The sequence below is a fragment of the Apteryx mantelli genome, chromosome 1, assembly GCF_036417845.1.
Source record: "Apteryx mantelli isolate bAptMan1 chromosome 1, bAptMan1.hap1, whole genome shotgun sequence".
In the NCBI taxonomy this organism is placed as follows: domain Eukaryota; kingdom Metazoa; phylum Chordata; class Aves; order Apterygiformes; family Apterygidae; genus Apteryx; species Apteryx mantelli.
In genome coordinates, this window is record NC_089978.1 from 160,541,999 (window position 1) to 160,569,354 (window position 27,356).

The 27,356-nt window shown below is 41.4% G+C and overlaps 1 protein-coding gene across 8 annotated transcripts; it reads right to left on the bottom strand.

The window, feature by feature from the left end:
- Positions 1-4,438: 4,438 nt before the first annotated feature.
- On the bottom strand, positions 4,439-26,987 carry NFYB (nuclear transcription factor Y subunit beta). 8 transcript variants are annotated; one of them, XM_067308525.1, is made up of 8 exons: positions 20,123-20,589; positions 19,621-19,806; positions 16,228-16,321; positions 15,577-15,707; positions 13,367-13,564; positions 11,252-11,333; positions 8,179-8,258; positions 4,439-7,970 (listed from the first exon to the last, which is right to left on the bottom strand). In XM_067308525.1, the coding sequence occupies exons 3-8, from the start codon at positions 16,319-16,321 to the stop codon at positions 7,938-7,940; spliced, it is 618 nt and encodes a 205-aa protein (XP_067164626.1). In that variant the 5' UTR covers positions 19,621-19,806; positions 20,123-20,589; the 3' UTR covers positions 4,439-7,937. The 8 variants fall into 8 exon arrangements, with proteins under 8 accessions (XP_067164626.1, XP_013803151.1, XP_013803155.1 ...); XM_013947697.2 differs by lacking the exons at positions 19,621-19,806; positions 20,123-20,589 and adding an exon at positions 26,910-26,987; XM_013947701.2 differs by lacking the exons at positions 19,621-19,806; positions 20,123-20,589 and adding an exon at positions 26,882-26,900.
- Between the last annotated feature and the right edge of the window lie 369 nt (positions 26,988-27,356).

Sequence of the window (27,356 nt, forward strand, 5' to 3'; positions counted from 1 at the left end):
ATAACCACTTCTCTCACATGCAATATTGATAATCAATTTTTATTAAAGTAGACTTACGTGCAAGTAGTAGCTCCTAACTTTGAGCAGTGCTATGAAGTATCCCAAATATTTATTTTTAATAGCAGCTTTGTAATTATTACTTCATTGTGCTTTGCCTGTATAGGGAGGAGGCTTTTAAAACAGTTTTACTTGCATTTACAGTTAAAGTGAATTTCACAGTAAGCGAATGAGTGCCTGCAAAGTTGATATTGCTTGGCATGGAAAGGTATCACATGGAAAGTTCCAGCAGATTGACTATATCTAATTAAAAAGCAGAGGAAATATGGGTCCTATTTGTCTACCTGCTGTTGATTTGTCCCATAGTTTTGTGGAAGTACTCTAGCTTCATTCTGTTAGATTCCCCCCCCCCCTTTTTTTAATAGTTCCTACTTCAGAGGTATGTTGTGAGATTTATTTCAGTAGTGTGGATGGGGGGTATAGAGGAGATGTAATTACCAATAAATTAATAAATTACCATGGGGTAATTTGTTTCATTTCCCTACGGAAAAGCTAATTCTTTATCGAAGGTTGCCTTTAGAGTCTTTCATCAGTCCTCCTGGTCACTTGTCTTTTTTGTCTTTAGATGGAGCCTGCTCCCACCTAAGCCCCGGGAAAGTAGTGTTGCCATCTCTGCCAAATTTTTCATTTAGGGTAGTAGTGGTGATGGTGACCTCAGGAAAGACAGAGGTGTGTAGCTTTAACCTGTGCATTTAAGTATACAATCTCTAATTGGTTTCTGGTCTTCATTTTCTCCTTTCCTGCTGCAACCCTCTTGGTCTTACACAGAACGGTCAGAGCCGAGGAGTCGTTACACTGTGCTGTGCAGTAATTCTTTAAGGACAGACCTAGTCAGGTAATTCTGTCTGTCCCTTGAATGACTTATTTGCAGAAAATAAGAGGCTAAAACATATTGGAAAAGATGTTTTTTCTAGTGATTTATGAGAGCATAGCTCTTCTGAAGCTAATATCTTGAAGCTTGAGCTTGAAATTTGAGCCTAAAATCTCTGGTTTTCAGTAAACTCAGTTTCAGTTTAAATAAAGGCCTCACTGTGATTGTGAAGTCTTTTGATGATTCAGAGTCTGGCATTTCTGTCAGCTTTGTTGCTAGAACATTAGGAAACTTGGATTTTCATGTGTAGCAGAAATGCTTCTGGAAACTTTGAGTGCATAGATGACATCCAAGCTGGCCTTCAGTCTTTAGATTATTATCTCTAACTTCCTTATTGATTTGAAAAATAGCTATAATTCTAGTGCTTGCAGCTAAGAACAATAAGGCCAAATATGCTGTCATCAGAAAAAACTCAGGATAAATTACTTTAAATATTGCCTTGTTAAGAAGAGTAGAAAATAGCTGTCTGGTCTTGAAGGAAAATGTTCCCGAGCCTGGGAGCAACTGTCTGAAATGACTATCTTGAAGTGTGACTAGAATGAGACTTGAAGTTTGAGTCTAACAGCTTGGGTTTTCACCTACTTACATTTCAGTATAAATGCAGGCTATTTACATTACTATTATAATTATTCTAAGGTTAGTTACAAATACAAGAGACTGATCTCAGTATTGCTATTAGAACTTTAGGAAGATGATGTTGTAGAAAAGTGCAGCTCAGACATTTGAAGCAACATGGGATCTTTCAAACCAGACAACAAAAAAACTGTCAGGTATTGTCCAGATTTCTTTTTCTGATAGGTACAGAGTTTGATCTCACTGCATCCACTCTAAGAGACTTTTTGGACCAGATCAAAAAAAGGTAGGATGCTGGATTTCTAAATCCAAACTTGCTCTCCAGACACCCCAACCCTGCAGCTGCGCAAACCCTGCTGGAGGTCTTGCTGCATTTCTCCCAGTACCTTGGGATCTGGCCTGCCCCCATCCTGACATCTCCCTCAGCTCAAATTCAGACTGAAATCCAGAAGTTAGTCAAAGCGATCAGCTCCTGACCCATCCTGTGCACATGCTGACACAGCTTGGCAGCTCTGAGCTCTTCAAAAAATGCGGCTTTAGCTTCTTGGCTTGCAAAGCATGGCTGTGGCTGCTGGTTTTGAACAGCAGGAGAGCTGCTGTGTCCTGCAGCACAGTAGCACTGAGACCCAGCAGCCTCTGTGGTCCTGTCCTGAAGCGATGGAGCCTGTAACCCCCCAGCAGAAATGCTTTCCAGCTGACCAGAGCTGAGGTTTTGGCTCCCTTCCCTTCTCCCCTGCCCTGTGCTCAGGCTTTTCCCACCAGCCGGCCCCACAAAGCTCCCTGCTCACCAGGCAGGCTTCCTATGGGTCGCCTTTCCCAGGGGGTTACATTATATAGGGAATGTGGTGTCTGTCTGGGTTTGGATTTCAGGGCAAGGGCCGAGGCTGCTACTGCAGGAACAAACCTGTGAGTCCTTTACTGGCTCCACGCTGCTCTGGCCCGTCATGAGAAGTGAGCTTTTAAGGGGTCGACTGACTTTCCTACACACAGGGTGCAAAGAGAAATAGAAGTAATATATACTCCTCCTGGTTTGCTTTCATGTAAAGTGGTCCTCATGTTTCAACTGTGTGTTTTCAATAGTAAGGCATTTATATCAGAACCGTGGGTCCGAGGTGTGCATTTTGAGGGTTTCAGTTGATATCCTCTGTTACTGTGTCCTTTTATGTGGGAGATGGTCTTATCATAGCAAGAGTATCATTTCAGACAGACTCCCTGACCTTACTTACTAAATTAGTTCACTGATTTAAGAAAAAAAGTCTTTTCTGTAACTTTGCCTCTCTTGTTTCTTCATCATACTAAAGCTACACAAGAAGCAAATACATCTAAGAAATTATTTTTCCACTATAGTTACTGCTAGGCAATCTGCTAACATAAGTTGTATCAGTACCCATATTACTCTCTGAAACATGCCACCTTACTTTAGTGGTGTAAAAGTGGTGTCCTTGCTGCCAGGAGGACAAGAGAGGATCACTTTCCATCCCGCAAAGGTTAGTAACATACATGAGGAGGAAAAATGAAAGACAGACCCACCTGGCCAAGTGTGGTGGCTGTTCCAACTGTCTGAAATGAAACATGTGGTTGTGAGAAATCCCTGATGCAGAATCTGGGCTATTAACTGGAGAAAAATGTTATTCTTGCATTTCTCAGCTTATGATCTTCAAGGAGGCTAATGCCAAGGTGACAAGTGGTACCCCCGGGAGCAGTGCCTGTCCCTGCCCTTTGCTCCTGGTCCATACCTTCCCATCAGCTTGGGAAGGGCTGTGTACAGAGGCAAAGCAGGGAACCACTGTGGGCTGGAAACAACCCCTTTTGTGTTTTTCTTGTAAGCACACAAAGCAGCACAAATGTCACTAGTTTTAGGAGCACTGAGGAAATGCTTTAGCTTCCCCCCTGCCCTTACCCCTGGTAGGAGGGGTAGACTCAGGCCACATGCAGTGATTGCTAGAGAAAGGTTGTCTGTGCCACTGAAGGGGACCACAAACCTGGGGCTGATTCTGACCAAGAGTGAATTGCTGATAAAACTTAATGATTCTGTATTGCAAATATAGAGGTGCCTTCTGGGGGGGGGGGGGGGGGAGTACTGAGCTGTGTCCTACTCTGGTGTGTCAGCCAGAAAGGCAACCCTTTCCAGCAGGGTTTTTTTCTTCTCTGCCCTAAAAGTCAGCAGCTTTCTCTGACTCTGGAGGGGCTGGGCCAGCTGAAGTACTGGGCACATACAGGTTAAATTAGCAGCCTGAAGGATGCTCTTCTGCAGAACAGACTTAAACCCTCAATACTTTTTTTTTCATACAAAGGCAAATCAGGTAGCATTGCTCCTGACAAATGGGTCCTATTGACCAGTGTGCTGCAATAAGATATTCCAGGAAATGACCCTAGCAGGTTGCCTGGAAGATTTCCTAAAACAGTGTAGCCAGCTCCATCTGAGCTGCTGTGTACTGCCTTGCCTCTCCCCTGCCTTTGCAGCCCTAGCTGGAGACCACAATTTAATAAACTCAGGGCAGCTGGCACCAATTTGGAAACTCCCAAATGCATCTGGCCTTGGATGTCAGTGCAAGCTGAACTTACTTACACTGAGTTTCTAGAGCCCTCTCCATAAAGCTTTTACACAGTGAGGGTCAGGAGGGACATGCAGTCCATCATCATACTAATTTCACAGATCAGTAGGTAAACAGATCAACAGCCAGCTTTTCAAAGGGTGAAAGTGTGAATGGTTGTACCACACCCTCCCTTCTTTTCAAAAAGGAGAAATTGGTCCATGTTTTCAACCAGGTACATGTCCTAGAACTGTAGCACAGCCAAAAGGCATCCTTCCACCACCATTCCTGGACTTTTCACCAAACCAGTTTGAAAGGGGAATAGAGGAAAAACCTTTCTCCACACTATCAACTTCTTCCTACAGCCTACTTGGGCCCTATAATAAAAGACAGTTCTCTGTAGCATTATTTATCCTAGAATCTACTAGGAGTTTTTATTTACAAGCATAAGAAAATAAACTTTGAATTTAAGTGAAGAACTTCCTTTAATTTGTACTGAATAAAACACAGGAAAGTTGGAAAGAGTCATGCCTGTGAATCTGGGAGCACAGCAATTTATAAACAAGTTGTCTTACCCCTGCAAATAAAACTGAAGCAGCAAGTCTGCATGGCTTAACAGTAACGTTAATCACATTCAGAGCTCTATAAAATGAAAAATTTTTATAGCTATAAGCAAGGCTGCTGCCAACTCTCATCATGACAGCTAACTGTTGTGGAAAACACTAGCCCTTGGGCTCTCCACTTTGCTGTTATGCGTTGCTTTGTATTGAGGAATCTCCTGGGTGCGCGCAGTGGCCATATGCTTCCCCCTCTGCTGAAGATGAGAGAACTGAGTCTCCCTGTTTCTGCATCCATATATGCTTCCAAATTATGAGCGAGCATCATCTTGAAGCTCTGCAGCAGCGACCATCTCCCAACCCTTGTTCAAACTCTGATGTGACTCACTCACAGTATAGGCACAGTGCATTTCAAGCAAGGTGGCTATTTAAAGTATAACCTATATGATTCATGGTGATTTGCAACTACAGGCAGAGAAGCATGTGCCAGCTGATTTAGGATGTACTGGCTCAGGCCACAGGTCCCCCTCAGCCCTGGCTAAACCATAAAGAACCAAACAAACAAACAGTCATGTTTTAGCGCTCAGCAGAGATCAGAACAGAGGAATAAATACAAAAGTGAGATGTGTGTGTTTAACATGCATGCAATCAGACTCCCATTAGGCATGTAATGAAAATGCAAGGTAGAAAAAAAAATCTCTTTAGATTAGCTCCTGTCATGGCTGCATTTTCACCAGAGAGGGAAGTTTTCTATGCTTTTAAAAACACCATGACCACTGTACAGAAAAAGATCAGAAAGATCAAGCTAAACAAATTTCATTAATTTAAGGGATTAAAATGTTTATGCATCATGGAGATGCACCTAGAAGTTACTGTGCATGGAACAGCTGATCTTTGAACACAGTTGCTAATTTGAGTAACATTTCTCCAAGTTTAGCACAGACTGCCACTACTACCTTGAGCTCAAGCTCAACTCTGGGTTATGTTAGTTCAAACAAAACATTCAGAAAACTAAAAGATGGCAGTTTTTTGGAAGCAGATGGGATAGAGCAGGAATGGTCAATCTTGTTTTTGATCTAAACTATTTGTAAAGTCTGAGTACTAAAAATAAACAAGTAGTCAGAATACATACCACTTTTTAAACAAAAAAAAATGAAACCCACACTGGCTGTGCTAACTACCATGACAGAGTATTTCCTCCATCATTTCCATAAATAGAACCACATTTGTTTTTATCAGCACAACATTATTACCCTGCAAACTGCACCAGATGAACAGTTTCATAGTGAGATCAAACAAGACATGGTGGCCCCTTACATCTGCATGTGTATTCTCAGGCAGTGAATGAGCAAATTTGATGCAGTTTTGTCCCTGGGCCTCAGGGGGAAAAAAAAGCCCAACCAAAGCAACAAAAGCTGCATCAGCTCCTTGGCTCATACGTAAATCACAAACTCAAGCAAACAGTTTAACTTAAACCCATAGAAGAGAAGGCAGATAGATTGAGAAAAATTCAGTTGGCATCAGGCAGATGCGGTGGATGACCTCACCCCCTTTCTGCACATACAACTGCCAAAGCTCTAGCTTCTCCGTAGCTGCGATCACAGCTTCTCCATTGCAAATTTGGGTACATCAAGAAGAGGGTATGATGGCCTCAAATAAATGGAATACGAACAGAAGGGACTCTTGCAGTGGTTGTGTTATTCATTTGTATATTTAATGAAAAACTCCATTTGTTTAGTCATAGCTGCTGAAGAATGACAGACCACCACAAAACTCAGGAACAACTGCCCAGATTGCCACGGATTACACTGGATATTTTCCAGAGGCTCTCCTAGCAGAACACCGATTTGCAAGAAACACTGGTTAGGTCTGCACAAACATAAGATTTGTGTAGCAAAGAACTGCTATTTCAGGCTTTTGGGATGTCCTAGTTTAAGCTATTTTTCTAATATTAAGGTTTAAACTGTTACTTGGTAAAAAAATGACAAACAAAAACCAGTAAGAAGTTATAGGGCAACAGATCCAAGGTGTGTTTTTTTTGTTTAAATTAACAACAGGTACGTGGAAAGATAATTGTTATATTACATTTCAGCCCACTGCAAACAGTAAAAATATCAAAAGGTCCCAAATTCAGTCTGAATAAGATATATTACTAAAAACACCACCTCTACCTTAACAGGCTAAGACACTGCATATAGCAAAATTACCACCCAATTATTAAAGAAACAGCAGTATTACTAAGAACAGCTCACTAAATATACAGAACTACATTATCTAGGTATAGTTTATTGCAAAACCAGGAAAGAGACAGCAAACCAGAAGTTCAAGTCTTTCATTCCAGATTTGTATCACTCGTTCAAGTTTCAATCACTCACACACCCACAGCCTGTACAGAGAAAGTTGCTAACACATTTTAGTTCCCATAGTCTCACAAGAAACCTTAAAACATTTCAGTAAAAAGTTAAAATGAGGTCTTTTACCACAAGAACTATAAAATCCCCCCATCCCTCACTACAGTTGAATTTGAAGATTTGGATTCTAAAAAACATACATAAAAAGGAAGAGTCATTTCAGTAGTGCAAAGACTACCTTAAATATAACAGAATAAGTCTAAGGAGAGTTAATGCAACTGGAAAAAAAAAATGAAATGAAGACCTGCATCATACACAAACAGTGTTTTAATTAACACTGTTGATAGAGCTCTAAACTTCTAGATGTACCAGAGCAGCTGTTTGTTTCTAGATTAATTTTTAATTCTAAAGTTACATAAAAAACAGTGGTAGCAATTCTTTTGAGCTGCTAGTTTCATGAGAAAAAGTCCCTTTCAAGATTTCAATAAATATGTTGACATGTAAAGTTAGTTGAGGTTGTCATGCAAGACAAGTTACATAACCAAGACCAACTCAATCTTTATAATAAAGGCAACTTGCATTCAAAAATGAACTTTACCCTTGCAATTTTATTCAAAGGGTAAACATGAATTAACCCAGCTGTTTACCTGAATTACAAAAGTAACATGATTCAATATGAAAATAAGAAACTGTCTACAAATCTCTGACAGTAATAAATTGCAATATACAATGCATACAGGAGTTATACAGAGCAACAAACTCTTGTACAAAACAAAAATACTTTAATACCTTTAAAATCCAATTTTTTTAAAATCATTCATGAAAAAGATTTGAGTCAGAATTCACACCTCAATTAGTCAAGCTTCAGGTAGCTACATTACAGCTATTTAATATACAAAGAGATAAATCTCTTCACCAGTCATTAAAACTGTCTCTTTGTTAGAGTTGCACAGCTTTTCTGTCTCATGTTTCCAGATCCAAAGTTTTCTTCAAATCACGAGAACTGAATTTGCTGAACACCAGAGATCTAGAGAAAGAAAATGCAAGCTTACATTCAGATTAACCTTTTCTGAAGTTGCATCACAGTTAGCAGCCTTGAAATGTCACTGTATTTGAATGGCACAACAGCCAAGGAACTAAATATAATTAATATTCATATCTTTCAGAAAAGGGCTGCTCAAACATGGTTTGAATTTTAGTAGCAAAAGAGAGAGTGGAATGATAGGATACGGTACCTGTTGATAAGACGTTGTATAAACCATAACATTTTGCTGTTGGCCATCTGTAGTTATTAAGCCCGCTGGCAACTGGTTAGCTAAAAGAAAGAGCATTTTAAGCAAGTTAGACAAGAATGGAGCCTTGTTTGAAGTGTTTATCACCATTAAACAACATCTGGTCCACCCAGGGACGATGGAACAGTTCCTCTCATGACAGCTACAGACCAAACTGCTACAGTCACATTTGTTACTAAGTGTTCCATGTAAACGAGTTTATTCCCATTAGCACTTAAGAAAAATTCAACTTTATTTTGCAACAAATAATCTAAAAGTAAGATTGAAACTTGTTTTTCATTGTAGATTTTGGAGGTGGAACATACACAGCAATACCCTGGGGGCTGGAGCAGAGTTTGCTTTTTCAGTGTTCCAAGCACTTTAAAAAAACTCCTGCAGTCAGGACAGTAATCTCCAACATCCAATATTCTGAGAAACCTGGAGAATTCCCAGTTCACTTTGTTTAGGTGTAAGGTTAGTACTTAAACACACATGTGGATGAGGAACCCGATGCAGAAGTTACATTTCTCTGTGAAAGAGGATATGTCAGGGACTCTGATGGGGAAGCAGCATGAAAGGTGGCGGAGATGAACACAGGCAGGCAATGACTAAATAAATAAATAAAATAGGGAAAGGTACTGATAGGAAACCAAAGACCTGACATCAGCCTGGATGACTTCAGCATGCCCTTCAGGGTACTGCGCAAGAGCTCAGAACTTCATATGGGGAAGAGGCCAATAAATGGAGTAAAAAGTACCTCTGACGTTTCAGAGACAAAACACAGGGAGTGATACTCTAAGATAAACCCTTACAGTCACACATACATTGAGCTCTGTGGCATTTAGAGTAAATATGTTACAACTGCTGCTTGGGAGCAAAGCAGCAAAACCCTTAGGTTGTAAATTAAGCTCTTGCAGCGTAACATTCTCCACCTGGAGACAAACAACAGGATTTTTTTTAAAGTGTGGCTGTTACTATGTATGAATAAGAGGCCAAACCCAGAAAAATCTCAACACACAATAAAATCCTAACAGCTTCAACTTGAAGGCTGATGTTTGCTTTTACTTGCCTTCTTTGTATTAACTTTGAACAAATATAAGCTGTGTGTCAAGAGATACATTAAGACCGTGGTCAGAAATGGCTCTGGCAGGTCTAAAATTTTATTGCCCTTCAATGTGAGGGCCCTACGTCCAATACAGCTCAAAACCTGGCCTCTGCCCTGGCTGCAGGAGGATGAAGAGCTAAGGGCTATGCTACCCTAGCACAGCTATTACACTACCACTGCAGTGAGACCACTGCCCCGAACAGATCTATAACTGCGCCTGTGGAGAGAAACACCTGCAGCACACAGCGTGGCCAGTTATTTCACAGAAGCTTCTCCTTTTCTGCCTTCCCTTCTGCTACAGCAATGTCTTTCTGTCTTGACACATCTTACTACTCTCTTCCAAAGTTGCTCTTTTCGAAGCACAGCAAATCAAGGCTTGTTTCATAGAGCACACTGAGGCTCCGAGGCCTGGGATATTTGAAGAAAGCCAGTAAAAGCAGATCTTCAGCCTTCAGCCACTTAACGGGGAGCATATCAAATTTGGGAAGAGGACAGAATCGCCGCAGATGGAAGGGGATTCCTTTCTTCTGGTTTCCAGTTTCTGGTGGGTATTGTACTCAGGCTAAATGCAGCATGAGCTTCCCAGAAGCAGAGAAACTTCTGGGGAATTTGGCTCTTTGCTCATTTGAAACAAGACACAGGACAAAAACACAGTCAAAAGTTTCCAAATATTCTTCCCCCTCAATTCTTGAGCTGCAGTTTAAAAGCGTGAACAGTAGATCAGAATACACACACAACAACGCTTTTGGAACAATATCTGTATATTGATATGACAACCTGCCAAGCTGGCCAGACTTCCAGTAGCTCCAGTCCAGAAACCATTAGCTATATGCCCAAAGTAAATAAACTGGGCTTATAGCGGTGTTAGTGCCCTACTACTTCTGAACCAATAAAGTTACTAGATATAAGTTGAGTACTGATAAAAGTTTACTAGTTACATTTCTTAATCTTCAATTTTAAAAGAAAATGTAATATTAAGAAAATAAAGCTTTCTACAAGCCCCTGCAATATCTGGGTTTGGATTCTTGATTTCCAGCAGGTTTTCTGAGCTTATCTTCCAGGCTAGGAAAGACTCTAAGAGTTTGTGTTATGTTTTGTACAGCCAAAGTCATTAATATGGGGAGCAAAGTGTGTTTCAGGACCTGAACAGGTTGTTTCAGCCCTCAGGTTTCAAATTTTTGTTAGTTCAGTAGTTTGCCAATGATTTTAAACAGAAGATTTATTGGATACTTAAAAACACCCTCATTGATGGATATGACAATAGCTATATCTCCTAATTCTTCCTGTACCAGCTTCAAGGTTACCAGTCCTTAGCATTTACACATAGTCTTTGCCTGGGTTTTTAAGAATCCAGCATCAACAAAATCAAAGCCATGCCAAAGACCCTACAAAGATCAGGTCTTATTTCATAGTTTAAAAAAGGAACAAAAACAAACAAACCCTCCCCCCCAAAAAAAAAACATACCACCAAAAAAAACCCTATAGTGAAGTTTCAAATCATCAAGTTGAGTTTATTTTACATTTTCCCTGACAATCTTGCAAGAAGAGCAAATGAGTAGACACTAAAAAACCCCAAAATTTGCACCTTTCAGTATAATCTGTGTTTAAGTCTAAAGAAAAATACTAGCACTAATTTATGCATTTAAAAATCTTCCGCAGCTGACATTAACTATTACTAGAGCCTACTATCAATGTCAGCATTTATCGCTATGCTAGTTCATTGTGACTCTAAATTGTACTGACTGTGGAGGGTTTAATCAGAGCACAGATTATCCTCTAGACATCTCAAATGAAAGTCTCCTTGGATCATGTGTGTCACCCAGATGGTCAGTCTAGGATGTGATCCTCAGATAAGAATTTTGATGTTTAGAGGAAGTGCTATTTCTAGGAGAGCCATAATAAGAATAAAATCATTTGAAAAGCATTACTTACTAAATGCTTCCTCTGTGAGCTCCTCACTTAGACCATCTCCAGTTGTAACTGTTCCCCCAATTCCCTTCTCTCCTTTCATTGCCTGGAAAAATAAAATGAGTGTCTGTATTAGAGTACAGTCGCTTGAAATTGCTTTGGGAAACATATAGCCAATGTTCAGAACTTGTAGAAAAGTCACTGTGCAGCAGTAGAAATTTTAAATCAAAGATTTGTAAAAAAACCCTATAATTTTTAAGGATATGCACAGTATATGAGTATGTAAATGGTGTTTTTCATCTTAGACATATTCCTCAAACAAAAACTCTGCAAACTAAGATTGTGTAGTTCTAGGAAAGGCTTTCAAGTTCTGCAGCAAGTCAGAGATCTGTAGTAACCCAGAAGGAACAGTTAGAGTGTTTACAAGAAATTATCAGGCGTTCTGAGATTCTGTAATGTGCAACATTTGCTTACGAACCATATGCAAGTGCCATCATCATACAAATAAGAGTTAACATTTAAAACCAAAATATTGGATTTCTTTCCCTGCAGCAACCACTACAGCCAGAAAGAATATCAGCAGAGAAAGCCAAGGGTCTCTCAGTCATCTCGGCACAGTTTTATAGCTGTGAATCTTTATGATCTATGCCTTTAAGTAAGAACACCTAGGAAAACACTATAGCTATGAAGAGTGTCCTCTGCAGCTGTTTGATTGGAAATAAATACATAAGCTACAGAATGGAAAAGTTTCACCGCATACAGTACCATGTAGACAGAACTAGCTGGAATGGAGGTTTAAAACTGATGGGCGAAACCATCCAGTCCAAATATTAAAAAACAGCCCCACTACTCTGCTACCACAACATAAACATCTGCAAAAAAAATTTACATTTCAGAATGAAAGTAAAATAGACCCACTTTAGACTTCTCCAGAGAGGTACTGCAAGAGGTTAGGCAGCACTTGCAATTTTAATTAAAGTGCACGCACAGCACATGGACAGCATACACAACTGCTAGACAGAAGTGGAAAGAGATAGAACACTGCAATGATTCAAACTTTTTAGCTTGCATCTCCTTTTATTCAGGTAATAATGCTCTAATGCTTCATTACAGCAAATGACCTTTTGGGGAAAGGAAGCTTCATGTGCTATCAAGCAAATTAAATATCACTACCAAGTCTGACCCCATTAATTGAAAATGATGGTTTACAGAACAAAGTCCAAAGAACACCTCTTTCTACAGCAGTGCCAATTTAGAAATCCCAGCTTCACTCATGCCAATAAAACCATGCAGCCATATTGACAGAGTGGTCCACATTAAAAATATAGCATTTGTTTGGGTTCTTTCTGCAGGATTGTGTTAACCCTGAACAATTTCTCCATTCACAGTGGTGATGAAGAGAGGTCACCAGATAGAAATGCCTTTGATTTCCTTGGTCAAACCTGGTATTCTGAGGTAACAAAATACCCAGGTAAAGAGGAAAGAATGCATAATTCTCTTTGGTCTCTGGACAGGAGGAGAAAAAAAAAATAGAACAAAAAACCCCAAACAGAAGCAAGTTCTATTTCAAAAAAGTTTAGATCGCTGTAAAAAGTAAGATAGAGCAGAAGTAAAGAAAACTGCTTGTATCACATACCTAGCTTGTACTAGATATCAAAAGCAAACTAACAGACAGGTTAAAACCCAGATTAATAAACCATTGTAGCAGATAGCTTAAGTCAGAATAATGGTTCACATTGAAAGCTTTTTCTCTTGCAGATCTGAAGCCTAGCGCAATAGTAGGCATTATGCTAGATCCTCAGAGGATGCAGTTTAGTATAGTTTTATTAATTGTACCCAAAGATCAAATTAAGTATTCTTAATAAGCACCTTTAAAGAACGGTGTGATTTACTACAAGCAACATATTAGAAAAGTTATTCAGTTGAAAGCTTTAACTACTTTGAAATAGCAAGTCTAATCAAAATGTTTACTTATTCCTTTTTCCTCTTGATATCCTCTGGAATGCTTTTAAAAATTACATCAGTCCCTGACAATAGTTGTGAGATACCGTGCAAGTTAGCCATTATTCAATTATAATGACAGGGAGCTAAGAGTAAACAGAATCAGGTTAAATCAGTGAGGAAATACACTTTACCAACCTCTCTGAATTTTTGGAGGTACAACTTCAAAGGTTCCACATAACTATCAAATCCCAAGGTAGACATGGCAAAGAGAATATCCTCTCCATTGATGGTCTTTCTTTTCTCTTGGTGACACCTCTCACTTGCTTCTGATGTTATAAAGCTGATGAATTCACTTACACACTCTTGTACACATTCCTTGGCATCCTTAGCAATCTGATAAGGAAAAAGCATCACCAAAAGATAAATCAAGATCATCCTTAGAAGCAAAGTGATCAACATTCAGTGACCTCACCTGGAGCACAGATCAACTAACAACTCCTGGAATTCAGTGTTAGTTGCATGTCCTCAACTCTCCTGGTCCTTAGCTGAATTGCCTTAAGTTCTACTGCATCTGCAGATTCCTGAAATATCACCTTAAAGTATGTCAGCATGTACCATCACAGATCCTCCACCTTCAGGCCCAGAAAAATGCACTAGACAGTAAAGGGAACATCCCCAAACCTGATCATACTACCCATTTAGGCAATACCTGTATGTGAGGGAACCACTGGATGTCATCACTGCTCTATGTAAGTACAGCTGCAATGCAATTTTAACAGTTTTACTATTTCATGATTTTAAGTTTTACTATTTCAGGCAGCACAGCTAACTGCCAGGATCTCCTGAACTCTTAACTGCATTCTGCACAAGCTTGCATGTATAGATGCAGAATAGTACTGCGCCTGGATTTGCTCACCTATATCTTCTCTTTAATTCTGTTCATTGCAATGTCACAGCCCACTTCCATTTTCCTTTTAATACAACCACTGCAGAACATTTCCCCAGATCGGGCAATGACATGTATTTTTATCCTGACTGGATTTCAGGGACTAAAACATATGCTTAGAAGCAAGCTCTCTAACACTTTAATATTCTGGTGTAAATTTTCTAAATGAGAATTCAAATGAACAAACATTTGATTATAAATTTGATTATGGTTTCCAGTTGGACAAAAGTAATTTACCTGACTTAAAATAAGAGCAAGTGTTGCTCACGATTATTTGGAGAGTTAGCAGGAGCCAACTGAAGAATTAAAATAATTAAAATTCTTATTCTTGAAATGAGAAGAACACATTTGTATTAAAAAAAAAAAAAAGGGCAGAAAAAGTATCTTCACTAGTTCCTCTGATATTTTCAGACAGAGGGCCAGATTTTCAGAAGTACTCATCAGCCAACAGCTTCCCTTGCAGTTTTTCACAAAAACCTCCCCGCTTTTTCAAGATAGCTTGGCATCCCATATGCTAAATTCTTGAGAAAAATCTCATCTTAATTGCTAAGAATTTATGACAATATGGACTAGTGAAGAGATTTCTGCAGCAAAGATATAAATGTAACACCCAGAAAACCCTGAACACTATCAAAGTACAAGCAGATGCAAGTAAGTTATCTCTTGCTTCTATTTAGAAGGATCTATAAAAAAATATCAGCTTTAGCTAGAAGAAAAGTTACTGAGGCAAGAAGTAGTATTGGAATACAATAGAGAAACAGCAAGTAGTATCTGAATACTACACAACATTTTGATCTTAGCAATAGCCCTGCAAAGGTTTAAGATAAATAGGTAGAACGTTCAAATGCTTATACAGTTATCAGATCGGCAGAATTGATTAAAAAGTCTATTCTTAGGAAGTAAAAGAAGTCCTTCAACATGTGGCCTTCCTGGCTACATTGTGCAGGGCAGGCTTCTGCAGTCATTTTGGCATTTGGATATGCAAAGATGCAGGCAATGGAAAACTAACCCTTTCCCTTTCCTTGAAATTGAGGAATTGATTTTTATTTCATCCAAAATGGTTCACTTACTCCAACTTTTAAACACTTCAACAAAAGTAGATTAAATTTCACAGCAAAGAATTGCATAGAAAATATGCTTACTGATATGGGATTGTCACCAAGTCTGACTTGTTGTGACAACTTCAAAGAACACATCTTCAAAGAAGAATGCTCCTGAAAGCCCTGTGAAGAGCACTGTTGTGGATACTATAATTATGGATGTTACTAAAAGCTTTCAGAAGCCTAACAAAAAAGGACTTTATCTCAAGCACCTTCTGCTTAGATTCTTTTTTATTTGACAGGCTTTTCTCCAATAAATCAAGATCATTTGGAAAAAGGTATTGTTCTACTAGCTCAAATTCACTCAGAGGAATGAATAAAACTCATTAATACACTTTCTTTTCAGATAAGGATATTACCTTTCCTGTCTGGGGTATGGCATTTTTCATTATTCTTGCCACATTTGCAATTGGAAGATATATATCTTGTTCTCTAAAACTCTCTTTTGAGCCATTTGTATCTTCATGATCATTCATGCTGTCCTCTGTGTCTAATGAAACAAAGAAAAGTTAGTAAAAATTGTATGTGATAGACAACTGGCCACAATTAAGTCAAGTTTAAAATCTTACACTGAAGGATTAAGAACTTTCGAAAGCCCAAAATATTAACATTGTAGAAATAAAAAACAGATATAACACTAGGGTACCTATGAGGGCGTTTTATATCATCTTTATCATATTATGTACATAAATGAATGTAGCTGCTGACTGGATTTATAAATGCTATTATAAACATTTCTCTTCCAACACCACAAAACATTATTAATGTCATGTCAAAATAAAACTTCTTTCCTAGAACATAAAAAAATTTTTTTTGCAGGGATTCAGTGTCAACATTGACAAATCCAAACCCTATCTTCAAACTGCATGAAAAACGTTTTATACGGTGAGGCATTATGAACACAAACAACTGCAAATTCCTGGCTTTACAGAAGACAGCAAAGAACTATACAAAAAGTGGAAGGAAATACATATATAGAGAGAAATAGTAGTATTTATTATGTTTCTTACCATCATGAGGCTGTATCACATAGTGACTGCTGCCAATGTAATCTCCAGCAATTCCTAACTGAGAAGCATCTGTTGTAGAGCTATCACCATCCATCTATAACCAGAAGAAGCAAACCTTTCAGATACCCCTTTTTTTTCATACCGTAAGTGCATCCATTGCTGAAAAATAGCACTTTAATCAACTTTGAAATATGAGACTGATCTATACAAAGTATAAGCAAGCATCTTGCCATTTGAGAACAGCATATTCTCTTTCACGGTTACTGAACTTTAATTGTTTCAACTTCAGTCAGTCCTTCAGATTTAACATACTAAAGAACAATTCCTGCAGTGTACCTCTTTCGTAAGAAAAATGCTAAATTAAAGGAACAATCATAATCTAAAGGAAGAAGAGTTTACTGTATTTCATTAACACAAAGGTCAACACTTCCCATAAAATTTCTTTATGGTACAACTTAGAGTCCATTCCTAGATCACACATCAGGGTCAAATATTTCAGCTTTATGATTAAAAAGCAAAATCATAGGCAGTCAAACTAAAACCCCCTTCATCTTGGAAATTAACTGCGACAAGTGGATTTTCATTCTTTTTTCAGTAGAAATTTCTAAGGTCACCCTAGACTATTCTTATATGACTAAGAATTGCTTTTGACATTATTCTCTGAGCCTAGGACCAAACCCCAACTAAACATCTGAGAGTCTGAGCTCAGCTAAGTCTTCAAAATTTACAGTCTGGGTAAAACTAGCTGTTAGTTGCTTTTGACAGTGAAGGCAGTGAAACTATTTTGTGGAGCTCCCCCAAAACTCACCTGGAGGCATAGGCCATGCACAGAAATGTTTGATTCATGCAGCACACACACACACACACATATATATATAAACACATACACAGAGCAACCTTGTGTCATTTCCATGACAGTCTGATCAGAACAGGTCAAGGCACTCGTTTTTCTGAGCATCCCTCTAAACTTAACCCCAGCCCAAAGCTCGCTGAATGCCTTACCTACAGTTATTATACAAAGTGCACCCTTCACTTGCCATCACCCTCCACCCAAACTGCTTTTGCCAAGCCAGCTGACAAAGCTTTTCCTAGCCAAATCTCAGGACCAGCTCTGCATCCTCATCCTCCTTGAGGCATCAGCCATTCCTAGGCGTTTTTAAAGTCGTGTTTTCCTTTGCCTTCCATGCTTCCATCCTGCCTCACTTCTCCTACCGCTTCCCCAGGCATCCTTCCTTGCTCCTCTCGCAATATGTGGCGGCTCAAGAGAAGTCTTCTCCTTGTAGCTTTAAAGGCTGGTTCACAGTTTAATAGGTAATTTAAGTACTAGTAGAAAGAGGGAGGCCAAAAGAGCCAGCGTTTCCCCCCTGGCTGCAGACCCCGTCCCAGGAGACCCTGGCAACCTCCCAGGAAGCACCACTTTTCAGCCCCAGGAGCCCCAAGAGGCACCTGCCCATCCTATCCTTCCCCGTTCAAAGGGGGCGTAGTTACTGACATTTTTGGCAGTCATTCATCAGTAAGCCTCAATGATCTTATTTACTTTCATAAATAAATAAGACCACAGGTCTTAGGTTTTTCACAGTACTGCACTAAACTATGGCCATGACCCAGAGGCTCTTCCACAGCCTGCCGTTTTACAGTTTGAAGACTCGGAGCATTTTGTGCTTCCTCTTTCTGTGGAGGCCAAAAAGGTGCAAGTATCTCCTATTTCCCTTGAAAGTTTGCACCTGTTTAGGAAGGACTTCCCACAAGCAAACAGCAATCTAATAGACTACTGCCTTTTACATCCACATTTTGTCACTGTATACATACACGTGCATTTTTGCAACAGCAAACACTTTAGCCCATGTTAGCTGTTACCATATTACATTTGGCCTTTTGACAGGAATAACGAATTCTTATAATCATTATAATCAGTTGCTCAGGAGAAAGCTTAGACCTATACAAAAATCACGGCAGACAACAGCTCCACTTTGAAAAGGGTTATTTTAGCAGTGCCAAATATAAGTTTGAATTTGACTCTGCAACTTTTTTAAACTTTTGAACAATCTTGGCATTTTTCCAGTTGCAGATGCCTTGAAAATTAGTATATTAAAAAAATAAAACTTTGTAGAACATTTAATTCCTGTGTGTCACAATTATCAGCTTTCTTAAATATAAAATTGTATTTTTGCAGTCGTACTTTAATAATGCTACTTTTGGAGAACAGAAATACTGCCGAAACTATGGTGACAGGGGCTCCCAGCATACACAGAACTCTTCCAATGTTGGCTCCAACATCCAAAGATTTTTTTGAACCTGTTTACACACACAGCATCAGTCACCTTTATTCCAACTTTTCCTGGCTATGTTTAACATCAAACAATTCTGTTAACATTCTGTTATTTACCTGTTTGCTGGAAAATCAGCTCTTCTGTTCCCAATCTACACTTCATTTAGTTCTACTTTCTCCTGACCTGCACTTTCCACCCTTCCCTCCTCCTCCAGCAGTTGCTTCCAACCAGAGTGGCTGGCCTTACTGTCAAAATATACAGTAAGATGTATAACCTGATTTAATTACCTCTGACCTATCCCAGCTGTCTAGATACCTCAGGTGTCTTTGGAGGAGGCAGCAGTAGCAACTCATGCCCCAAAAGGTAGAGGTGAACAGGAAAGAGTAGAGATACTCTGACAAATCATTGCTAGTTTGGTCAAGTCAGTTTGGCTATATAGATTTGGGGGGAAGTTTTGTTGGCTTGCCTTTTTTTCTTAACTGTAGCATGGTCATTTCCAATGAGACTTCACTTGTTTCCAGACCAGGAACAGGCAGAGGAAGAGAGAGAGGCAATCTTGCACTATTTTTACACCTATCCTGAAACATGAGTAATTTAACCTCTAACCTGACCTTTGTCTGTGGCCAGAAGTACTAGGTTTTGCTTGCAAACCTTTATGCAACATCCAGGACTACAGATGCACCAGTAACCCGAGTGCTGTTCACATTCAGGATAGTGTTACAACAGCTGGATGTAGCCTCGGGAGCTGCTCAAGAGAAAAACTCTTCTACCTCCTCTTCACTGTACAGAGTATTACACACACGCACACATTGCTTCTTTCAAAGCACGTCTGATCCTTTTTCAGAGGCTTTTGTAAAATGGTTTCACTTCTTACACAGCAGCTCTATCCAAAGGAAGGACAGTGTTTTAAGCATTTGCTTCCCATGTGCCAACCTTCACACAAATTGGCTTTGTCTGCATTTTGCAGACTCCTTGTTGGAGATTTAACTTCGCTTTTCAATTTTCCAAAGGGTCTGCAGTCTGCTTACTCAGCTTGCTGTAATGATAAGTATCACGGCAGCACTGCGAGAGTATCACAATCTTGTGCATCAAGAACACCAAAATTACTAGACATCAGTATTACCACAGTTTAAGACACCAGGTTTTGTCTTCTCCTCTGCATTGCTCAGTTCCATCGGCCTCTGCTTGCCTCAAAGTTAGAAGGAGAGCAGCTCCATCACCTCTCTCTGCTCCAGCAGGAGGGACAGTGAGGACTGTAGTATCCTGGCCTAGCCTTGGCCAGTGATAATTCTCCTCCTGGTGGAGCCAGCTGTGGGGGGAATGGAAGGAAGTTGTTCTAGGGCAGTAGGAAATCCCAGCACAGGCTCCACAATGGAACAAAACTCCTCAAGGACATTTCCTAGTCTTACTATGCACAGGACTGTGGGGAGAAACAGCAAAAAAGGGGGAAGAGAACTCTGCCCCTCATCTCCATCCCACCCACTCTTCTAAAGGACTTAACCATGCTGCTAGGATCATGAAAGGTTCAAACAACATCACCCATCACTAAAATAGTCGTTATCACTCTTCTCTTTCCACAGTTTTAAGTGATTATATTCTGCAGCTTGGTAAATTCCAACAGCTACCTCTAAAATTAAGCCAGGATTTCCTTGCAGTCTTGTTCTCAGTTTTGGCTCTCTGATCCATGTGAGAATTTAACTTGGGATTAGGGAGTCCACAAACGTCTTCAAATGTTAAGTTCACTCAGCCACAGATCTATGATAAATGCCTTGAGTTTTTCCTCTTCCCCCCCTTTTTTTTGGGTCTTCTATGAAACATATCCTCTGCAGTGTCTCCTTCTTTCAGGATTGCAATATTCTTCAAATTTCTGCAGTGAAGTGATAACTCACTTGCTTCTGCTCACCCATCCTGCAGGATACTCAATCTGAATCTTTATTACCAAGTCCCAGTAATACTGGGAAACAAATGGCCACCTTCTGCTCCATCTGCCTGTTCATTAAGCCCACTTGTCTTCAAAAGACGATTCTTGTTTGAATCTCTTCTAAATGTCTGCTGCATCTCTATAGGTTTTTCGGCTTCATTAGACTAACACATCCTCCAGGTACCATCTTTGTTTTTATTCTTTTTTTCTGCATACTCATTTCCATTTCCACCTATAGTATGTGTTATCTGACAATTAGTGAGACTGTTTGAGTGGAAGCTCATCAATATGATGAATCTAAAACAGCAACTAGATTAACAAAATCCAGTTAAGTTAGTGAAAGGGCTTGCAAAAGAGACAGGTAGATCTGTTTCAGACAAAGAGACTAGACACCGACAGCCTAACATCAGCTGAAGTTACTTCTGGGGGTATTACTTTAAGAAAGACTTTTTAGCTGCCAGGATGACCTTGGGAGAGTGGATTAGGGACAGCATAACACCTTTCTGTCTGTGTAACACCTAAATGCTTAGCATAACCAGGTCCTAAGCTGGGATTCCAGGATAATCCAGGCAGTAAAGAGCCTCCAGAGGTCTGTAGTCCAACCTCCTGCTCCAAGCAGGGTCAGCTCTGATATCAGACCAGGTTATTCAGGGCTTTATCCAAGCTGGTCTTGAAAACCTTGAAGGATGGAGCCTGCCCAAACTCTCCAGGAGCCTGCTCCCCTGCTTGACTGTCCTCACGAGGGGAAAAAGGAATGGCATTTCTAAACATTACTTCAACCTAAGTAAGTTTCATGGAAGAATATCAGTCAGATTTATTTTCATTCGTTATTTAATTCAAATCTAGATCTAAGCATTTGAAAATAGTAGCCTCACTTAACATACCATCTAGTCACCCTACTAATATTTTTTGAGCCCTGCAGATGACAAACATGACCTTGTCTAAAAATGCAGCGACTGCTATACTAATTATCTCAATGAACAGTTACATGCTCAGGTATTATGGTTTTAATTTCAGATGTTTAAAACTCAAACATAACCATTTCAACTGCCACATATTTAACACTGAATAGCAACCCAGCACAAGGTCCATAATACACACAACACAATCCAATGTTGAGAAAACACTGCTGTAAATACACTGTTGCTAATTACCTTCCTTTTTTTTTTTTTTAAACCTTCAGTCTCACTGAAGTTACTCTAAAAATGCAGCAGAACAATGTAGCATAGAAACAACATTCAACCTACAGTAACTGAAGTCATTGGAAAACTGGAAAGACAGTCTCTCTAAGACTGGCACTTTTAGTAGCAAAAAAGCAACTTCTTTGGATGGAAATGGATGCTAAACTTTGTAAACAAAAATCCTGGAAGATTTAATCCTCAAAGGTTCAGGAGGCCAGGTGTTCTGCTCAGAGTTTACATTAGTTCCTGAAGCTATTACAACTGTACTTTCAAGAAAAAGATAACTATTTCAAGATCATATATCCTATTTGCATGGGAGTTTCAGCATGCAGATGTTACAAATGTCTTTTAATACAAGACTATCTCCTACATCTGTGTGGCTACTGAATCACATGCGGGCTTCCAGCACACTGATTTAGTAGCATGTTCTATGCAAATTTGAAAAACAAACAAGCAAGCAAACAAAAAAACACCCCCAAAAAATCCATCATGCAAGTCACTACCTTCAGCCTGTTTAGCAAAACACTAAAGCACCTCCATATACATACACATATTGACTGAACCAAGACTAAGAACTAAGCAAATCAGGAGTGACAACATGTCACTCCAAAGTGACCATGCCATCATCTGATTTTACCAGTGATTGGGGAGAGAAAGCAAAAAGCACAGGACACTGATCCAAATATTCAGTGATACATTGCAAAAACCATTTAAATACAAAGAAGCAGCACAAAGGCATGGGTTGGTTTGGGGTTTTTTGTTTTGCTTTTTAAACTCTGGTAGAGAAGAACATTACTAGGAAGACTCAAATTAACAGATCCAGGGAAAGTAACCTGAGTAATACATTAAGATGGAAACATTTCAGACTAAGGCATCGAAGAAAACTCAATGATAAGTGGCAAGTGAATGTACATACAGCTTTACACTGCCATCTGGTAGAAATTTTTCTGCAGGTTGCTTAAAAAAAAATGCTTCTGTCAACTGCCCACAACCGAGACTGTTCCTAGAATACATCTGTGCCGAGTTAAGAAAACCCCAGTATCACTACGATTAAACAGGATGCAAGAGCTACTTAAGAGTTCTCTTTAGCAGAAGAGTATCTGCGGCTCAGCTAAATGATAGCTAAGGAAGAATACATGCCCAGAAGTGTTAACACTGAGGAGAGGAAAAGACTTAAACACAGATCAGCATAAAGGGCAAAATTAGAGGAAAAGATTTTTGCCTGTGAAACGGGAAAATTGCCCGAAAGTGACCTGCGAGATTGGTCTCTCAAGGGAAACCAAAGACCTCTTGTAACTTAAGCACTTAACACAGCACTTATCCACCCTCTCTCCTAAAATTGCTATCCCTGAAGAGGGACAGCAGGAAGTGGTACGCAATAAACTGAAGCAGCTGGAACACATTTCTCACAGTTGTCCCTGCCACAGAAACTGGGCAGCAACTAAAGCTGTAGGTAGCACCCACTTCAGCCACCCTAGATTAACTGGCCACCATACCTATCAAAGGAGACATACCCCTGTAATGCAATGCATAACTGCAAACAGAGAAAATTAAGTTTTATTTGAGCTTTCTGCACCCTCACTTGCTGCTCCTACATAGATATAAAGAAAGAATTTTTAATTGAAAATACAATTTTAATTTCCCTTTATTTTCATGGATTGCTGAAGAACCTAATTTCCCACTGAATTCTCACCTGGTAGCAAAGCAATGTTTCCTACAGTAAGAAACACCGACAGGTAAATGCATTCACAGGATGCAGGAACATCATTCCAGCAGTTCCGCAAAAATTTAAAGTTAAAAACCCTTAGTGTGTGCCTAGAACACACAAACAGATGCTGCACAGTCTTTCAATCTCAAACTCCTCTAATCCTTCATGTTTGGTGTTTTCGCCAACAGCAGAGTAACATTAGCAAAAGCAAACTGATGTTAAAAGCACCTGACAGCTTCACCAACACTAGTTAGCATCTAGCCTGTACCAGCTTCCTGGACCAGAGAAACGAAACCTTTCCCTTATGAAACCCAAACAGGGCCTCGTCATCCTTCCACCTTCCCTCCCTGCCCCCACCACCCAACCCCATACATTGATATTATCAGCAATAATGCTAAAAATCATGTGGCTCATTCCATGAGCCCTGGTGTCACAGGCCATGAGCTCCCTCCGCCCTCTCCTCCCAGCACAGATCCATCCACACTGAAGCAAATGTCAACTCCTTACTGCGCTAAGTAACTGTTCGCAAGCAGGATTAGTTGCAATACAGGTGGATTAACAAGGTATACATTTTACCTCAAGTAGGAGTGGATTAGTACAACAGTGATACAGGGCAAGCAGAAGGAACTGTCTTTGTTTCCATTACTTCTCTTTTTTGGCAGTAAAAGAGATATAAGCTAGGAAAAAAAAAACTGAGACAAACTAAGGAATTCATGCAGAATAAATGTTTTTGCAGAAGCTGAAACAAAGCAGCAGTGCTGAAGAGACAGCACCAGCTTTCCTGCTGCAGAAACACTGACTGCAAGGGCCATATTACTTCCTATACTAAATTGTTAATATTGTCCTAGTATCTTTGGTGGAAAATTAAGGTTATCTGTTTATTAAAACAGTAACCCACAAATCCTGGATTTTTTCTTTATAAATTTGCTAACGTTTGCAGATAGCTTATGTCTTCCTTTCATTGTGGTAGTACATCAAACATGTCAAGAACCATTTATTCCTCTCAAGCAATAAGGCAAGGCTAGTTCAGGGCTGCCCAGTATTTTCAGTCAAAACGATCAAAATTGCTGACACCTCATTTTGTTCTAACAATGCTGTTTATACACGTTGTTTAGTATGTATATATAGGGAGGCTTTTGTGCTTCTATAAGCATTCTGACATTAAAACGTCAATTTTTAAATATCGTGATTATGGAAAGCAATATTACTGAACAGCACTGAAATGAGAAAGTCAACCTTTTTCTAAGCAAAATTTTGAAGTGAAGTCACATTATAGACTTGCATTTTAAAAACACTAAAGGAAAAGCCTAGCGATCTTTACCTTTCTAAAATCTTGACAAAGCCAGATATGAGACTTCAAAGCAGTTTCATATTTCATGTTTCGTATCTTCACAGTATCTTGAAGAATCTTTATTTCTCAAACTCCATACACTGCCTACCTTTATGTATTTATTACTACGAATGAGAGGTTATTAAACTTTGAACTGCTGTAATTGTCATATATTTAAGTCTAAAGAGTAATATCCAGTATTCTTAGCATCTTTTACATAGAATTTCATAGCTGTAAATGCTAGCTGCCAAGACCATATATAATAATCTGACCTACGCAAAGCATAAGCAGCTCGGGCAGACTTCACAGATAATGACTCAGGTGAAACCATCTTGAATCTCCCAGAGAATTAGAGATGGATCCTCCTTTAACATTGTAACTGTCAAGCTAAAGGCCACATAAGGGGGGGGGGGAAGGTAAAGTAATCACCAAGCTTATTGTTCAGGAATGCTATGCTCATGATTATGCATAAACACCATTCCTGCAAGCCAATTAAAGCCAGACTGTGAACAGTGCCCAAAGCATCTCCTTCCATTTTGCTTTTTGCTACTGCTTTGCCTGGGTCTTTTCTGAGACAGCAGTAAGATTATTTTTTCTAACTTCCAAAAACTTCCATCCAAATTAAGCAAACAAACGAGTTCCTGCCCCCCCCCCCATAAGCAACACAGACAAAGGTTACTACATATAAGAGAGCCTACTGAAGGGCTGAAATCCAGATTTCCACTTCCCCACCTAGAAATGTTCAGGTCATTGTTGACAACTACTGTGTTCTCCCAAAACCAATCCAGAGCTCCTAAATAGTTTTTACAGGACAGTTATTTATAGCACAAAATCTTTTCCATTAAACCTCAGATAAACTGGTAAAGCTAGAAGTTGACTGATTTTTTTGTTGTTGCTGTAGTATTATACTTTCAAAAGGATCTATAATGTACGATTATTTAATCTTGCATATCTTAAAAGCTGCAGAAGAGTTACCAAAAAAAAAGTGATTATTTTCCTTTCCAATAGATGGCTTACAAATACCCTACACAATATTCTTCCTTTTCAGGATCACTGACTACATGACCTCAGGACAGTGCAGCGGGTGGCACGCTGAAGCATGCCGAAGAACAAGGCAACTCAGTTCACTTACCGAACACAGAGCGGTTTTACAGATATTAAATAAATAAATAAAGTTCCCAGATCGCTACCTGTCGTTAGCGTTACTGGTTAACCCGTCCATGGCGCTTTGTTTTCCCAGCCTAACAAGTTAATCGATTGCGCTTCCTGATTTTTGTGCCCTTCAATGATGCAACCCTGCCCGGGTCAGGGGCACGCAGGAACCTTCCTATTTAGCCCAACAACCCCGAAGCGTTTCCACACGCGCCCAAGCGTCTTCCTTGCACCTACAGCCAGCCTGCTCGGCCGCTACCATTTACCGAGCTTCCTCCTTTCCAAAAAGCGAGCAGGACACCGTTCTCCCGGCCATGTGGCAACTTTTATTGTCAACCGCCCGGTTCAGCAAGGCGCAGCCGCTCTTGCGGTGCCGGGCGCCGCAGCTCCCAGCCACCGCCGGGCACGAAAGGCCGCACGCGCGTCCCTCGCCCTCCGAGCAGCAGCTTCGTGCCCGGGGGCGCTTGCGGAGACCCCGGTTACCGGGGAGCCGGGTCCCCCCCACCCCGCGGGGCTCCCCCGAGCAGCGGGGCCCGCGGCCCAGCCGCGGCGGCGGCCATGGGCGTGGTGCCGGGGCCCCGGCGGCGGCGCGGGGGAGGGCAGGGGCCGCGGCGGGGCCCGGCCGCGGCGGAACAAAGGGCGAAGGCGCCCGCCCCCTCTGCGCCCGGCCACAAAGCCGCCCCGCGGCGGCGCGGCCCGGGGGAGGCCGAGCGCCGCGGGGCAGCCGCGCCGCGTCCCCGCCTCCTCCCCCCCCCCCGCTAGGCCACAAAATGGAGCCGGAGCGAGGGGACGCGGCCCCACCGAGAAAGGGGGCACCGCCGCGGGACGGCTGCCCGGGCGCCCCGCCAAGCCGCCGCCGCCGCCGCCTTCCCCACCCCGCGCCGCCCCGCCGCCTCCCCGGCCCCGCCGCGCCGAGCGGGCGGCCCCCGCTGCCTCCGGCCGCACAAAGAGGCGAGCGGCCGGTGGCGGGGCCCGGGGGCGGCTCGCCCCTCGCCCCCACTTCCTGGTGCCCGCGGCGGCGGCGCGGCGGCAGCGCCGGGGCCCGGGGAGGGAGACGGACATTTCATTCGAGCCTGCAGTGGAACCGGTTACCAATCATTGGCCGGAGCCAGGCACAAACCTCCAGTGCGGCCCTGGTTGGCTCCCTCCGCAAATCGGCTGTTTGGTTGGACAGAAAATGGCTGCGAAGGAACCAGTCCCAGCGCGGAGCCTCGCTTCCCGCAGCCGGCCTGCCCTCCCTCCGCGCCGCCTCCCCGCCGCGCGCGCCGGCTCTTCCCCTCAGCGCGCCCCCTCCCGCCGCCCGGCCCGGCCCGGCCCGGCCCTCCTTCTTTACGCGGCGCGGCGCGGCGGCGGCGGCGCTCGGCCCGGCCCGGCCCGGCCCGGGGGAGGGCGGGCCGCGCCCGGCGGGTCTCTGCTGTGGGGCGGGCTATTTTCGTTATGTTTCATTATTATTTGGGCGGTGGGGTCAGCGGCGGCGGGCAGGGGAGCTGCGGTGAAAGAAATTACGCGCGGCCCGGGGCGGTCGGGGACCTGCTTTGGCCCCGTCCTGGCCGTGCTCGTCCCTGCG